The sequence below is a fragment of the Mizuhopecten yessoensis genome, unplaced genomic scaffold (assembly GCF_002113885.1).
Source record: "Mizuhopecten yessoensis strain PY_sf001 unplaced genomic scaffold, ASM211388v2 scaffold987, whole genome shotgun sequence".
Taxonomy (NCBI): domain Eukaryota; kingdom Metazoa; phylum Mollusca; class Bivalvia; order Pectinida; family Pectinidae; genus Mizuhopecten; species Mizuhopecten yessoensis.
The window spans coordinates 29,721-47,308 of record NW_018403821.1 but is presented as its reverse complement, the minus strand read 5'-3'; the positions used below and the strand labels follow the sequence as shown (position 1 = coordinate 47,308).

Sequence of the window (17,588 nt, the reverse complement as noted above, 5' to 3'; positions counted from 1 at the left end):
TATCATATATTACAGTTATTTTTTCTTTTGTTTTTGTTGTTATTTTTAATAGGATACAATATCAATTTCAATTAGGTAAAAAAAGGCAAAGTATGAATTGTTCAAAGAATGTAAACGAGTGAGCGAGCTGATTAGAATGCATCGTAAATGTTGGAAGTGTAATGTGCTGTTACCAAAATTTAGAAAAACATACAAATAAGGTACAAAAAGCAATGTTTCAATATCACGTACAAAACACAATGATCACTCATAACATACATGCACCACCGACGAAACATTGTTAAGCTTATTGAAACGTTGTCAACAAAAAATTCATAACATACGTCATAGAGGCCAATACAATTACTGCTGTCCCTGTGCCAAAATGTTACTCAATACACTATAAGCATAGGTAAAATCGATATAAGGAAACGATATGCTTGACACTAGTATACAGATGCAGTCTATAACGCAAGTCAGCAAAACGAAATCGAAACCATGAGTATTTCTGTTCCGAGAATCTTTGATCAGCAAATACTTCCTTTGAAGGAAATATTAATGCAACTTAATCACTATGTCAGACTATACATATGAGCTGCTACCTTTAATGATTGTCATGTCATAGTGGGAGGCATGTTATAAATTCGAAGGCTCTAGAAGTCAGCAACCTTTCAGTCCTTCAATGACATAATTATTATCTTAAAAGGTCTTGTTTTGATAGGAATTATGAACGATTGTCTAATTGGTTAACGCGTAAAATGAAGGTTAAGGTCCTAGTTTACATTTGGAAATGTTTCAATGTATAAACAAAAGGGAATGGCTGTGATCTTTGTATAAATGAGTGACGTAATCCTAAACTGAAAACCGAAACTTACAATGATATTTCTTGGTAGGATAAAAATAGATAGATCTATTTAAAAACTGTTAATCGTGACTAATATTTTGTTAGACAAGGAATGAATATGGATCTACGTCCGAGTCAAATACGTTTTAGCCAGGATTCTATCAATAATAAATTCGACAAAAAGTCTGCTCATGCTAAAAGACCAATCGGTGAAACGTTAGACGCCCTATTGAAAGGAGAGTGTGACATCAGTCACATACCGCCTATAACCGTTGTCGACCGGGATGGAGTCTGGTTCACGGTCGATAACAGGAGACTCTGGGTGTTCAGGAAACTAGAAGAGCTGGGAAAGTGCACAAAAATCAGCGTCAAAAAAGGTTACCGAATTCCTTCTAAAAAATTCACAACAGTAAACGAAGGGAGGTCAGTTACTCTACGACATGATGCAGGGGGGTCGCACTGGAAAGTTTACCGGAGCTCGAACGAAAATATCACTGGCAGCGTAGCAACAACAGAGAGGTATGTTTCTTTGAAATACATAATTTGTTGAAAGCGTGAGTTTATATATATGTGTGTTAGATAATATCACTGCAACTATTTAAGGCAAAACATTTTTTTTGTAAAATCGTTTTTGGAATGTAAAAACAACTTTTATATCATTCTATTTTGATTATTTTACAGTCGAAGCAGAGTATACAGACATGACCGCTATCGCTGTCGGATGAGATACTATTGGTGTTAGAAATATTTTGGTAAAATTAGTAAACAGTGATATCTCATAGGTGTAGTACCATAACCATCTCTTACCCGTCTGAAAGGCAGACATTGGAACATTGGCTTAATCATGTGCACAAAGGAGGTGTGAAGGTCCCACCACTAGTTAGCATTAGGACCTTACACAGGACTAGTCGGGGCTCGCGTTGCCGAGGTGGATACAGCAACTGACTCTCTACTCTCTTGTGATGTTTGATTAGATATTAACAGACACGGATGTGTGTTGTCATTATCAATTATTTGTTTCTTTGTTTATTTATATATATCATTATATTTTTCAAGCCAATTGTTGTCAATATATCTAACTTAACAAAGCCTTGATATAATTTTGTCACTTGTCGGTCTATCGAGATACAAAAGAACACTGATGGTATCACATCAATCTTCTGTAACTTTAACAACTTGACATATGTGTTTAACATTCTCAGCATTTATTGAGGGAAATCGATCTTGTTTTATTGAAAAATACAGGACAAATTCATATAGATTATTTATATTTAACTCTTACAATGAAACATGATATGATTTTTTATCTGTGATAGTTTTTTTCTTCTAAACATGTTTTGAAGATATTTTTTATATATATTTATAGCTTTATATTATTATACCGTTTTTCTCCTGCAAAGTTTATGTCAATATGAATACTGCTTGTTCGGAATAAATTTTCAGTGTTATATATTATGTATGTTGTCTTGCTGGTTTCTTAATCTTATAGGAGTGTTGGAACCTGGGATACCAGAGTTGACACAACAAACAGGTATAACTAACGCTTAGAAAGCGTCATTCACTGAAAGCAAAAGGGAAAGTATACCTTGAAATGTCGAGATATATTTGTAAGAATCAGACCGGAAAGGATTTTTGTTTATTCTATTCCAGTCTTCAATATATAAAATGAAGGGTTCCACTGGGCGAAATAGTTCATATCAAATAGTCAACTAATTTTTTATGATAAACGCGAAATAAATATCAGTTTCTCGAATTGAAATCATAAAGTGCATCCATCATAATTTTGTCTTTTAATTTTCCGTTCGAGTTGCTTCGCTTGCTTCATTTTGTCTATGTAGAAATGCAGGAATTGTCTCCCTTTGTGGCAGTTCAAATGTTTTAGTCGTGGGCAATATATCAGTATCGGGAACGCTCATCCTGGGATTTAAATGTTTAAGTTCTCGTTGTACAGACTTCTGAAAATGTCTACTTACTCAAATATCGTAAGGAGGAATATCATTAATAAATGTTACTCTGAATTATTTTTCCAACCAGGCATTGTCGGATTTTTCCGTCATATAATAAGAATAATCAGGGATTAATCATGTCAAGACCTCAAATTACAACTTTGACGGAAATTACCGAATAGTCCCGATTGGTGTTAGTCGCCTGACGGAAAGGATTTCCATAGAAACCATAGATAAATTACCTTGTGTCCGCAAAAATGGTTGATCTACCATTTGACCAAACTTTGATATTTTTTCTTCTGTACTGAGCGTAATTATTAGGAAAAAATAATTTACATTACACAGGATCACCATATCCTCGCCATAATTAGGATACAAATGTATGAACATTTGCCTATGATATGAAAAGGTTTTAAAAAATCGAGGATAACGTGACTTGTAAAGTTCTGTTTTATTATTCCAGGTTTTAATGTACATACAACGAGTTATAACAATAACATACTTACAAATGTATATTACTAACAGTTCAATAATTATGTGATCAATAATAACTATGTACAATGAAATGGTGAGAAGCTATGAGTTCCTGCTAGAGTTACTTCCCCTGCCATTATAAACAGTCTGTGTAAAAAGCAGGATTTGCTTCATAATACATGAAAATTAGGATATCAGCTGAGCTGTCATTGCCGGCTTCTATCATCGATGAAAAGAATCATCAAATCACATGAGCTTGGCGACACTTTTTACTTGTTCCATCCAAGGATTAAACGGTCGCTATTAGACTATAGTCTTCAAAATTGCACGCTAATGATTGGTATCATCATCATCATATTCTCCATTCTCATCATCAACATCATCAACATCAACAACAAGATTGAATCATATAAATGTGCAGGAGTGTTATACAGACCCGTGATTCCAAATTTAAGCCTCAAATAAGAGACTAATTACCTATTTTTCCCCGATCACATCAGCATAAAAAGACATGACAGATTATCAAACGTTATGAGAGAAAAAGTTGAGCTGAAGTTTTTCACACCTTTAAAGACAAAATCAGTTTTACTCTCGCTCACTCACTCATTATCCTTTCACCCCAATCTTTCTCCACCAATTAAATCGCTTTTTCATTTGTCCATTATCTGCACTTCGAGCACTGCAGACGACATCTAATAACATTTCATAAAAACATTAACAGATGTTTAACAGCGTGGTTATACTGCCTCTACTATAAACGTGCCAACGTACAGACAGAACTCTGCATGTTGAGCGGTTACATGTTTTAGCGGGCACTTTTGTATAGCTATAATTGACGTGAGCGTGACTATGACGTAGCGGATACCCGTATGCCACTAAAACTATGTCAAATGTTCAGTATTACACAACGGATATTCGTTTGTCACTTGGGTTGTGTCTCTTACTCAATGTAACATCCCGGCTACCCGTACAATCCTCGGGTTAGGTCCCATACTAAATATGACGCCACGGATACCCGTATGTTATATCGTCTCGTACTTATTATGACGTCAGCGACACCGGATGTTCACTTATAGTTACCCTTGTCTTATACGTCATTTTCGTATAACAAAGTTCTAAATACACAACCTTAAAAACGAATGTCATCCTGGTGAAACAAAATGAAACATTCGCTTGGACAAAACAATTATATATAAATAGTATATTACACAAGGAACTGTGTTTCTGGGTTGGTCACACCGTTGAACTAGTTTTGGACATTCTTCTCAGTTAACTGTTTTCTGGGTTTTTTATTTTTCCAGACTCATAACAGAAAAAAACGAACCAGTCTGTGCATTAACGTACTTCAAGGGTTCAGCTACATCTCATCCAGAATTCATAATGAAAGTGTCCAGCACTTAGACTGAAAACTTGAATTTTAATTTCGATCCTTTCATTTTCTTTTCGAATACTTTGTCGAACTCGTCGCTCTGTGATACTGTGAAATGGTTCCTCCAGTCTCCAACAACACCTATAACAACCCAAAACAGCTTATGAAAACAAAAATCTTCGGGACATATAAGGAAATAGTACGTAATAGTTTAGGAAATTAGAAAAGCATGAGCATAACAATAAAAGTCAGATTAATACAATATACTCGGTCATTTTGAAATGTCAGCTATGCAATTATATCTGCTCTCTACCGATGCATCATAGAACATACTTGACGTCATTTAAACATAGTTTTACCTTTTGAAGATTTGACAATTTTCTCAACATTTATCAACCATTTCATATTTAGTGTCGTATGTAAGAACATGTTATGTTTGAAGGGTGTCGCACGTAGGAACGTGTCACGTTTCGAGGGTGGTGTACGTATGAACGTGTTATGTTTTGAGGGTGTCGTACATAGGAACATATCGTGTTTCGAGGATGTCGTACGTAGGAACGTGTTATGTTTTGAGGGTGTCGTACGTAGGAACGTGTTATGTTTCGAGGGTGTCGTACGTAGGAACGTGTTATGTTTTGAGGGTGTCGAACGTAGGAACGTGTTGTTTTGTGAGTGTCGTACATACTGTAGGAACAGGACATATTTAAGGTGTCGAATGAAGTACATGACTTGTTATATGTGTGTCGAACGTAGGAACGTGTTATGTTTTGAGGGTGTCGTACGTAGGAACATGTCATGTTTTGACGGTGTCTTACATCATGTTTTGAATGTGTCGTACGTAGGAACGTGTTATGTTTTGAGAGTGTCGTACGTAGGAACATGTCATGTTTTGACGGTGTCTTACATCATGTTTTGAATGTGTCGAATGTAGGAACATGTCGTTTTGAGAGTAGTCATTGAGATATATTAACCTTTGCGGAAGAAGACGTCGGAACCGTCTCTGCTAATAGACCTGTAAATGTGACCACACTTCTCCAGCTTCTTTGTCTTAAAATTCTGGAACTGCACTTGTGTTGCTATCGCAGAAACTGTTTCCGCATTGGTGGGGATTTCCAAAAACTTGCTAATGCGTGTTATCTCTTTCTTGCAGTCCTGGCAATTAAAAAGATAGAAAATCGTCACATGTGATGTTATTACAAGGATAAGAAATACCTAATTTAATTCCCCAGCAAATTTATGTGATGAGTTGAGGTGTTGATGTACCATCCAGGCTGACATCTACTCATTAGGCCTTGGGTTGATATATAGTATTGCAGCATTATCTGTTAATGAGCCCAAAAATTCACTCAGTTACCGTAGTGTGGTCATTATCCATAATGACCAATAACACTTAAACATCACACCATCTAAAGCACAGTGGAAAAGTAATCCCTCGGTTACTTCCATCAGAATCTGTATATATCTAGACTGAAGATTATTTAAGAAACCTTAAGAGTGTTAAACGAATAAACAAATATAATTGCAAGAAAAATGATACAGACTTTACAGACAAATGATAAGCCAGCTTGGCGACTTCTTCAACAACATGAGCACAGAAATCATCACATTGCATTAAAATGTTTCAATAAAATGAGACAGCAATACATCCCGATCCTCCAAATAAACTCTGAGCGATTTTGCAATTTATTCAATACTCCTACGCGATGCATAACACTATTAACAGGGATACTTAAAGTGACAATATAGAAACTGTCTACATTCTTTTCTTCTATACACATTATAACAAGGAATTTATAGATCGTAAAGTATACGATATATATGACCTATAGAATCCACAAATATATTCCCAGATTATTGTATCAGATAGAAAATAGGTCTCTCTCATAGTTCAATTCTCACCTTGTGCATTTAAAGAACATTGACCGAATCGGGTTAGCATCATTTAAACAAAACTGTATTACAATGTATAGGCTATTATATATTCTAATATATTATTAAACGAGTATTGGCGAGTCTGGTTTCATCATAGGCAAAACGCACAGAAATATGTTTGGATTTCATAATAAGATTGAAGATTTCAGAATCGCTGGAGAAGAAGTACCTTGTGGATGTCTTCATAGTTTACAAACAGAATGGGGTATTTACTGTTCTCTCTTCGAAAGTCTTCCCAGTCACGCACGTGATCGTACCAAGAACCATAACCCACTGCAAACAAACAATATTGCATATAACATATGTTGTATATCATGATTTAAACATTGCATTACGCTCCTGATAAAAGGGTATCTTTGGCTGGCAATCAAAGTTCCTGATATATTTTCCTCGCAGCATTTTATCATTTATTCGTATGGCTATTTATTCGTTTAATCTTTATTTATCTAATTTTTTAAACACTTTTTATCTCTATTTTTTTTTTCTTTTCTTTTCTTTACATTCTCTATTTTTGTCTTAGTTGTTTTATATTTTATAAATATTAATGTACTTATTTTAGTGTTTCTAAGTTATCTGTAAATTTTTATTTAAAGCTGAATCCATTTTATTTCCAGCTCTCATAATCTTGAACAATACTGAATCTGACTGCTGTATATATTTCCAGTGCCGAAATGATTTGAAATGCATGCATATACATAATACTTAATAATATAATTGAGTTGATTTGGACAAATTCAAAGAAAAATGTATATCTTTTCGTCCCAGTCAAATACTTATATAGGATACAAGGTTTAAATGGTAGTGTTAAGTATAGGGGAAACGATAGTTACATTTTCCCTGGTAGAAGAGGTCAAGGTAATCGTCCCAGGATCCGCTGTACACGTCTTTGAGTTTCACCATGAAGTTGTACATGGACACAGCGATGTCCTTGGGATTGCGCATCACGTATATTATTTTTCCCTTGTTCTCCAGGAAGTGTTGCGGAAGACACCGGAACCTCATATGTGATTGTAAAGTCCGGGGCGATGGCATTGCGTCGATGTCCTGAGTCCGGTAAATCTCAATGTTGGGGAACACCATTTCTGTAATCTCTTTTTTATTTTGTCTGAGCATAGACACGATCTCCCACACCCAGTTTGTTCCTACAAAGATAGTCAGCAAACATGAATGACAAACATGAGCCGTAATTTATATATATAATAATTTCTGTAAATTTCATTTTCGGTGGTATTTCCATTTATTACGTTTCGAGGAAAGACAACATTGATTGTGGAATCTTTCGTTTAGGCATAGTGGATCCGTAGCGACCAAAGATAGCTGAACTGTGTTTTATAAATCTGTTTATTTTACGTCAGCATTGAACAATTTCCAAACCGTCATGACAGTGGACCAAACCTGAGTTGGCATAGGGAGTGCTATACTAATCAAATTGCAGATGGGACGTCTTAACTTTGATGTTTGTAACATAATTTAATGCAAACCAGATTATGGATAGCAGCAGACGAGCATATCGTCATGATATTGAGATTTATACAATACAATTGTGAAGGTAAAATCGAATAGACACTGAACAATACTGTATTCTCTGTCATTTTATGTTTTACTTACTCATCCATATGAAATACAATACTGTGTGCATATTTGAAAAGCACTCTAACCCNCCCCCCCCTGAAAACCTTCATAATCTTAGAATGGGGTTATGCAACAGATGTACAGACCTGTCACGAGATGTTGTTCAAATATAGTTGGGAAACAAAAACATGCATATCATAACTAGAGTAGGGACGTGCGCAGACGACACACTGTCGTGACATTAACCGCTATATTTACCAGATTTGGGATAGGAGCAGACAAACATGTCATCCTTTCGTGTCTTCCATTTCTTCAGAGACGGCAAATGTTCAGATGGGCTGCCGTTGATGGCCAGGGGTAGATAAATTCCGTCGTAGTCCCAAAGCTTGCTCTTACAACCACTCCTATCGGATACCTCTACCATCGACATGTTAGCGGGCGAGTTTTGTAACCTGAAAAGACATGGTCAGAGTGTTCAACATGCATGATATATTAACCATATACGATAATGAGTTGGCTGTGAAAAGATTCCATCATACAGAGTCAGCCGATTACCATAGTTGTAATGCCGATAAGAAAACAACATCGCATTTTCTATACATTCCGAATCAATTCCTTTAATTTTACGACTTCGTCATATTTGGCGTGATAAATACTTTTCGTTTTGACAGTGGTTTTTCATAACGTCAGGAAAATATGATTTGCCATCATCCAGGTAGAAGGTAGAAGCACTGAATTTTCTTCTAACGAATGCCTGGAAAACATAGTTGCATTCGGTCGTCGCGCTATCTTGCATATCGCAAATATTTCACCATCATTGCATTTACTGTATCACTAATCATCGTATCGACGATATCGCCGTTCGTGCAATGACATTGATCTTACTTTACAATTCGCAACACCATCATCGCAAATATTGTCAACCTTACCCTACATATATCGTGCCATGATATCGCCCATATCGTATCGCAATCATCGCATTTTATTATCGCACGGTTTTTTTCGTTATCATCGAATCAATATCATCACAACTGAATTGAGCCCTATCATCGTTCATATTGTACTATTATCATCGTATCAGTATCATAGCACATACTGTACCGCTATTATCGCATCAGTGTAGTCGCATGTACAACATACCACTGTCTTCGTCCCAACATCACCCCACAAACTGAGATACTTCCATCGCATCAGTGTCGTCGCTTATATATAACATACTACTGTCATTGTACCAATATCATCTCACCTACAGTACTGCTGTCATCGCAGATAACCTAGTCATAATAACTTTTCAAATAAATCATACGACCCACTTTTAAGTACTTGGATAGGATTTTGATACCTTCAATAAAACTGTGTTGATTGCTTTATTTCAAAATACATCAATACAACATGTCAATATATACCAATGCTTCGTTTAAAATAAAATAAAAGGATAAATGAAATGTGAAAGAAAGTCTCCCGCGCTGCGTTGTGAACTCCACATTTTGAAAACATGGAAAAACAATAATAGTATGTGTAAGGTAAACAATATATATAGCGTGTTATTAGTTGCTTCCAAAACGATTGCTTCTTTCATTGTTTAAGTTTGTTTTAAACCTTCAGCAAATCGTCCGTCACAACTTTGCCGCCACATGCAATTACTAAAACTACCAATGTAAATATCTCGTGATGACATTTCAAAAAACATTGTAGACCCGGATTTTAGTGATATAGAACAACAGATATATGTAAAGGCCCTCGGGCTGATATTGCAGTCTCGGGTTGATACTGGGTGTGATATGGAAAAGGGCATGTTTTATTCTGTTTATTACATACATTCCAATAAGAGCTACTATCTTATGATCTATTTTATGGCTGATATGGAGAGGGCTGATACGGGTTTTGGGGTGTGATACGGCGGGGCTGATACGGATTTTGGGGTGTGATACGGCGAGGGCTGATATGGGATAGAGCAATTAATGTCGTATCGCATATAAAAAAAAACATATTTATTGGTAAATAAGTTCTTCACTTAGTACATCCGCGAAATGAGAACTAACAATTTTGAAATGACCATTGCGATTTAAGTACAGTGAAATTTAAAATAGGGCCCAACTAAAGGCTTAGAAATTGTTGACGGCTAAGTAAACATTTAAGAAATGAAGGAGGAAAATAAGTTTGGAAACAAAGAAAATAAAATGTATTTTAAATCTACCTCACATAGCCAATTAAAAGCACTTAGCTACATTTCAACGCAGTCACAGTAATATCAGAGTTATTATATCATATTTTGATGTTTAATTTTTAATGAAGGCTTGTTGTTACGTTATTTTAAAATAATTGAAAAATTATAAAATGAATAATTAATAAATAAATAAACTTGATCGAAGCACTTAAAGAACTAACCAAATGAACTCAAATTACCGGCATTGTATGTCCGTGAAATCGAGTTACATGATCCTGAATGTCTTATCGTTCGTTCTTGTCCTGACAAAGGATCGATATGGTGTCAAGGGAAAAAAGCGATATTTGTAAAATCAGCAAGAACACTGTAATTCCAAAGTAATTAATTTCAGTGCAATATGAGGCTGCAAGAAGAGGTATATTAAGTACAGTACAGAGACATTCAATGTGTACTTACACACACGCAGATTGTTTCCAATTTAATCAGTTTCCGAGATGTAAAGGACGGACCGATTTTAATAGCCATAACAGCGGCTACTAATAATGACAACATTGATAAGATATGACTCTTGCACCTCTCCGTCGCCACAATAACACAGAAAAACAGACATATACAAACGTTATAGGTGTTAGGGGTTTTGCGTCCTCGTAACAGCAGCTAAGGTCATATGAAGACTGTGTCAACTGATGAAGGGGCCTTTCAGAGGCCCTTTATATAGTGCCATCTCACTGAAATTCCATAACCTGTAGAGGTATCATGACACATCAACTGGTCAGATTATTCTGACAACCGGTTGCCCAGAGGTGCCTAGGGAGACACAAAAAAGCATGACATGACATGACCCTTTAAAAGAAAATAAAAAAAAAACTGTAGGCTTTCACATTAGTCGCCTCATACGATCATGTAGTGTGAAACAGTAGGACTATTATTTTATTTCCTCCTTCATTTTACTACTTTCCGTTTCCAAACATTTTGTTAATGACTCCTTTTCAGCTTTGGTGTTCAGCGTTTAACCGAACAATGGAAGTGATGGGTTCTGGCCCCTGACCAAGACCAACCTTAGAATAATGGCATTTACTCTTTGCTCCTGTTTCAGTTTTGAGAGTGTACAATAAGGACTGGTTATTCCGATGTAAGAATAATGTGACTGGGTTGGATTTGTCGTGTTACGGTGACCAGGTGCGGCTTTTCTTGTGTGGTTGCCTTTAAAGAAAGCCGGGTAGCTTAAATATTGTATACAGTGTCCACACAGTCAACCTCAACCGTTGCACATGATTGAAATTTTAGCAAAAAAGACCAAATAGAACCTAATCAATTGATTCTTTCCTCTACACCTCGACTTTTGGAGTCGCCCTGATGGTAGACCTATTGTGGTACGACGAAATATGCCCGACATATATCGTGTTGACTGATCCTTTCAATATAACTTTCTTGTGTAAATTTCAGAAGTGCCTGAAAACATTTTGCTGTAATAATGTCAGAACATATAACAGTTCTACGAAATCTTACATTAGTTTTCCAAAAATATGGTATTATATTTATTTTATTTTTTTATAACTTGGCCTGCAGTTACGCAATTATTGCAAATGTCTGTACATTTTTACAAAGATAATTGCATTATAATGGTCTCCAAAAAGTATTCCGCACACGTGCCACACCCCACATGTCGTTGCCACTAGCTCGTTCCCGACTTTAGGCAGGTGCCATGTGGTACATATTTGTGGTAATTACTTGTGATAAATGGTACTCATCTTCAGGAAACAGACGTAGGGTCAGAAACACAGAACCACTTCAACACCAAACGTTGGCAAGTCTCCTTTGAAAAGCATATATACAGAGCTACGAAAAAAAAGACTAATGAAAACATTCTGCAGAGTGAAAAGGAATGCTGAAAGGAGATTATCATCGCACAGATGTATGGAGAAACAAATAAAGTCGACAGAGACAATGAATGGCAATGCACCTAGGTAAGGTCGGTGTTCTTCAGTGAAATGATTTATGCTTATAATACATAGGGCGTACAAGGTTCGTCAAGTGTTACAACACAAACATCACAACTCATTACCATAAACTGGTTTAAGCTCAAGGTCGAGCTTCCTTCAGCACTTATTGCAATACTGACGGGACCCACATGTCCTACTACGAGAACTTATGTTATCGCCAACCCCTGTACACCGCAACACAATATACAGATATGTTTCTTTTGCTAAACTTTAGCCAAAAAATAAGTAGTTTTTTCTGATTGTCGGTCATATTCGCCAGCTTTTTTCATAATAAGTTCATGAACGTACTCCAGGTTCGTCAATATCTTCACAAAGAGTATGCAACACGTTTACGGATTCCAGTGAAATATTGTTTCAGAAGACACCAAATCAAAATAGCAATGTCATTCGGATTGACATAATATCATGGGTGAAAGATTTGAAAGTAGATATATATCTTATAAGCATACTTTGTACTTTGTAAATATCACTAACTCCTGTCTTTAACAATTCTTTTTCATATTATTTACACATTTTTTACGTATCGTTACGTATACTAGACTATGAAACTTATGTAAATAAGAATACATTACAGTTTGCGGTTGAAAAATATGCTAGTATAATGTGTCACATGGTTAGCACCCGTTATAGAACTTATCTAACCTGTGAACTTACTAATGTCGGGGTTCTTACCTATTGTTATGATGGTAGATTAAGAACAGAACAAAGCCGCATCACAGCGAGACATGATGAAAAACATATCAACTTATTCCTTTTTGACAGACAGGGATATTGTTCCCTTTTGCACTACCTGAATTCGTATTGTCAAGATTAATATATCAATACAATTTAACCACAAGTCGAAATATGCCAAGGCACAATTGGGTTCGTTCTGTACAAAAACATTCAGGAGAATCCTTGGTATTTCATACGTTATTCTAAAATTATAAGATATCATGATTGTTTTGAAGTTACGAAGTACGAACAAATGAAAAGCTTACTATAAATTCGTGTGTAGTAACCACAAGTCGTAGGTTAAACTCTATATCGATATCTGTGAATTGAGCAACATGACAATGTGTGAGTGAAGAGTGTCATAAACTGCAGCTTATCAGGTAAACTGACTTAATCCAATAAAATCTCTAAATATGTAAAGAGACTGGCTATGCGCGAGGGAATCGGTTAGGCACGAAAGTAATAAAAACCTATATATTAGTATACAATTGGAAAGATTTTTTTTTGGTTATTATTCAATATTTTCTCTCAGGTTACCTATTATTATAACTCTTTGGTTAGCATTCGATAACAATATGACATTAACAATTAATTTCTCGATCAATGATTGGACAGAAATCCTGTTGAAATTTTGGTTCATTTTGTTTGCAGTCAAGTAGGATTTTCTGGTAAGGATACAAACTACTAAAATATCTTTACAACAAATTCAAACTATTTTGTTTTTTAAATGAGCCTTGCATACTGACAATAAAACGGGGAAAACATGTCTGCTGTATATGTGAGAATGTGTAGACAAAATGTACGAAATGGAGTATTTAGCATATCTAACTCAGCATTTATAATCGAGTTTCATAACTACATATTCATTTCAAAAATATGTTTGACGTAAGCAGCGCATAAAAGAATGTTTCGAATAAAAAGAACTTTGTTATTTCTAAGTTTATTAGTCGTACATTTACAGTTACCTTCTCCTTCCTTCTGACACAAAACATTTTCTTTCAGTTAGTATTTTCTCTTATATACTTTATTTATCCATTGACATTTTACTTGCATCTTTGGAGTGCAAAAACAATTATTTTGTTTTATATTTGAATATGTTAAACCATGACTGAAACCGTCAAAACTTACGATTGACATGAACCTCGACACAGTTCATTTACGAGAAGATAAGAACATCTGGCTTTTACATATGCAAGGTTTTTGGCTGAGCGTTGAAATATCTAAACCACGGCATGGCATTATCTGATTTTGGAATGCAGTTTGACAGGTATTAACACGTCTAAAATTATGGAGCTGAAACCTTATCAAGGCCCCTGTTTCCAACCGGAAATTATCCTCGTAAGATTTTTATTTTTTTTGTATAATCAGTCCGTTGTACATTAAGAGATTACCCCCTGTGCGGTCAATTCGTATACTTATTTAGTCGTAGTCCTTCGATGTGGAGTAAGTATACTAACTACGTAACTATATGTTAGTAATTTGATTAATTTGATTGTTTACCAGGTGTTCCCATACATGTGTGCTATAAAGACGAGAAGCCAACCCGCACCAAGCGACAGATGTTTGAATAGGTGATCTTCACAGTAATAGGGATACGGCTACGGTCGCTTACTCTCTATGAACTATCTGTACCTAAGGTTAAACACCTTTTAAACTCTTTGAACGAAAGGTTAAAAGGCTATTTCAGGGATTTCAGCCATGCTGCATGCGTCTTTGTGGAAAAAATAATCCCGTAAAAAGCGTATTATCATTATAATCTATCTCTGTATACCTCCACTATAGCAATATAACAACGAAAGGCGGATACACATTGGTATCAATGCTATTAATCTGCACCTGGTACACGAAGACGTTACCACACAGGTGAGACCTTTAAACATGTACAGAAAGCACAGAGGGCATGCTGTAACACAATAACGTAAAATTAATCAGGTTAACATGACTAATAGACCACAATTAATTAACCTGTTAATTGAACATATACATATAACGTTTTCCGTCAAGGTGACCTGATGCTGAAGATGAGATACGTCCTTGCCTTCTTGAAATAAATCGATTCCGTCACAAATTATGACAAAGAACAGGTTTGTTTCTAAAATCTTAGGAATGAAAGTTATTTCGTCGAAATAGATCGTGACAACGAATCGCAGTGTATTCCCTATGATAGTCTTTCAGTTCAAATGACGTTAAAGAAAGTTCCCGTGGTGTATTTCATTATTAATGTTATTCAGTATACTCCTCTCTGCTCAATTTTGTAAGTAATCGGAATTTGTACAGCTAATCTTTGACGGTAGTAACTGTCGGAAGTTAACTTATCAAACATAATTATTAATTTACATATGAATAACATCTTTGCAAAGTGAGCTTAAATGAGCTTACCTGTGATGGATCAAGTATTCGGCCAAATAAAGTTCGAGGGTAATGTTTCATAGTTTTATAGCAATGGGAAGCAATCACGGTCAACCTTAGTTTAGTACTACGGCAGGGTAATCATTCATCTGTACCGGCAGTTCTCAGTATCTACGTCAACAGTTAACCCTTTGATCTAAGTGCTTGTCAATAATATGAAATGAAGCAAAGGTTGAAAATGACACTAGCAATAGAATTAAATGATATTTATTTGATTGCAATCGTAATAAATCCAAGGAGATGATGCTTTTTCGTTTAATTTCTCGGTATCAGATGGCAAGGATGCTCTTTTGCGTGTCGTATATTAACACATAATACACTTAAGTGGCAACGTAATTCAGTTAAATGCAGTATCAACTGGTATCTGTAGCTGGTAATGTCTCTGGTTGCTGCACCCTCGGGATAATTACACAAGGGCGCCCATATCGGGCTAGGGCGCAATAAACCTTCGAGCGTCACGTGTCACGTTTACTTACGGGATATATCTAAGCACACACACACATATATATATATACGATCTAATAAAGCGTGTTGTGTATTAGACACCTCAGCTTGTACAAGTGGCCTTTTCAGTTTGCTATCGTACAGACATCAGTTCTAGGTCGATACAAAAACGCACGTAACAGCCAGCACTTTGTTGATAAATACAGCAATGGAGATATCACAGGTATCAGTTTAGATTAAAATTATATTTATACAGTCTAGCTGAAATGAAGGACACGTATATCATCAAGGGCAACTGATAGATAACTCTTATGCATACACAGGATGTAATAGAAAGATAAACACGAAATTAGCAGACAAAAATGCCAATTCATTCATTCATTATTTTTTCTATAGGGGTTTCCTTCAAATGGCTTTTATTGAATAAGTTTATTGCTATGTCGCATGCACACAATTAAGACATTTTCCTAGTAGGATATACATATAATGATTAAAAGGGTTTAACAAGCATTAAAATGATATGATATGAATTGGTTAAGTTTTAGATACTCCCTCAGAAAATAAAGAACTGGTATTTTTATATGAAATAATATACCCTTATCCTGATGCTTTGACTTTGACTTTTATTATTTCTTTTTATTACTTATGTTATTTTTTTTATTATGAAATTGTATGCATTCGTGTTAGTAAAATAGGACGCACCGCATTTTTGTTTCAATGAGCTTTTTAAATAATAGTTCCAACTTCAATATTTCAGCAATTTGATAAACTAGAAAAAATAATTTGCAACTGAATTATACAAGAGCTTTGTTTCAATGCATGTTTCCAAATAACCATGTAACACTTCCCACAAAACTGGAAGTATCAATATATATAATAATTGATACAAAAATACCATATTTTCCTACATAAGCTTTATTCTATAATATTGCATGCAGACAGGAAAATATTGCACAATTTTGCACAATAATCATTATTATTTATCAAATCATTAATACTTTTTCACACTATATTGGCCCTGGCTATAGTAATGTATGCGTTTGCACTAAGACTTACCTGTAAGATGCTGTAAATCTGTATATAAGTGAGGAGAGAGTTAAATCCGTCCGGTTGCCGTCGAGTTGTCACTGTCAATGGTCAGCGGCCGTCACCACGTCAGTTTTATAGCCCTAACTTACTCCAACACCTGTTTTAGGGTGCACACGACACTCGCTTCTCTAATTGATATTCCTATAAATATTTCATACATAACCCCTATAGTAAAACTTCTAGGTAAACTCCTGGATAATGCACCGAGTGACCCCTCCGCCTTCAATCATATGGGAGAATTCCACGTACGCCAGTAGCGTGCTGATCACACGTTGGATCGTCATTCACAGGCGAGGCAGTTGTAGTGTGCCCACCCCTGATACTCATTAGCCAATCAAATCCGCGCGAGGCAGGACCAGGGCTCATAGCGGCGAACACTTTATCACCGGTTCAGTAAAGACCGTCGGTGCATACTTTTTAAAAGTAATTTCTCATTAAAAAGGAATGCAAATTAAACGTATAAAAATTATTGTGTGTTGTTTTATATCTATATTTGTTACCACCTTGCATTCAATTGTCTGCATTTTGTTTTGTTTATCATTTATAAAGAAATATATATACTGCCATTTAGGAAAAAAATATTTGAACTTTATTTTACCTGTTTTTAAACTTAATCTTAAGTTCAAAACGGTTTAAAGTACGAATA

At 35.5% G+C, this 17,588-nt stretch overlaps 2 protein-coding genes across 2 annotated transcripts; one reads left to right on the top strand and one right to left on the bottom strand.

The window, feature by feature from the left end:
- The first annotated feature begins 907 nt into the window (after nucleotides 1-907).
- LOC110455929 lies at nucleotides 908-2,259 on the top strand. The gene is made up of 2 exons (XM_021506382.1): nucleotides 908-1,342; nucleotides 1,505-2,259. Exons 1-2 carry the CDS (start codon nucleotides 936-938, stop codon nucleotides 1,563-1,565), a joined length of 468 nt encoding a protein of 155 aa, XP_021362057.1. The 5' UTR covers nucleotides 908-935; the 3' UTR covers nucleotides 1,566-2,259.
- Nucleotides 2,260-3,204: 945 nt separating this feature from the next.
- Nucleotides 3,205-17,201, bottom strand: LOC110455926 (sulfotransferase 1C2A-like). Its single transcript, XM_021506366.1, has 6 exons — nucleotides 16,910-17,201; nucleotides 8,375-8,568; nucleotides 7,375-7,686; nucleotides 6,714-6,817; nucleotides 5,584-5,764; nucleotides 3,205-4,753 (listed from the first exon to the last, which is right to left on the bottom strand). The coding sequence occupies exons 2-6, from the start codon at nucleotides 8,544-8,546 to the stop codon at nucleotides 4,641-4,643; spliced, it is 882 nt and encodes a 293-aa protein (XP_021362041.1). The 5' UTR covers nucleotides 8,547-8,568; nucleotides 16,910-17,201; the 3' UTR covers nucleotides 3,205-4,640.
- Between the last annotated feature and the right edge of the window lie 387 nt (nucleotides 17,202-17,588).

Excerpts from the sequence above, each read along its gene's own strand:
- LOC110455926 (XM_021506366.1), bottom strand. The coding sequence starts at position 8,546 with ATGTCGATGGTAGAGGTATCCGATAGGAGTGGTTGTAAGAGCAAGCTT. Across the intron at positions 6,818-7,374 it reads CCTCTTCTACCAGGGAAAAT|TGGGTTATGGTTCTTGGTAC; the intron begins GTAACTATCGTT and ends GTTTGTTTGCAG. Across the intron at positions 4,754-5,583 it reads CGACGTCTTCTTCCGCAAAG|GTGTTGTTGGAGACTGGAGG; the intron begins GTTAATATATCT and ends GGGTTGTTATAG.
- LOC110455929 (XM_021506382.1), top strand. The coding sequence starts at position 936 with ATGAATATGGATCTACGTCCGAGTCAAATACGTTTTAGCCAGGATTCT. Across the intron at positions 1,343-1,504 it reads AGCGTAGCAACAACAGAGAG|TCGAAGCAGAGTATACAGAC; the intron begins GTATGTTTCTTT and ends ATTATTTTACAG.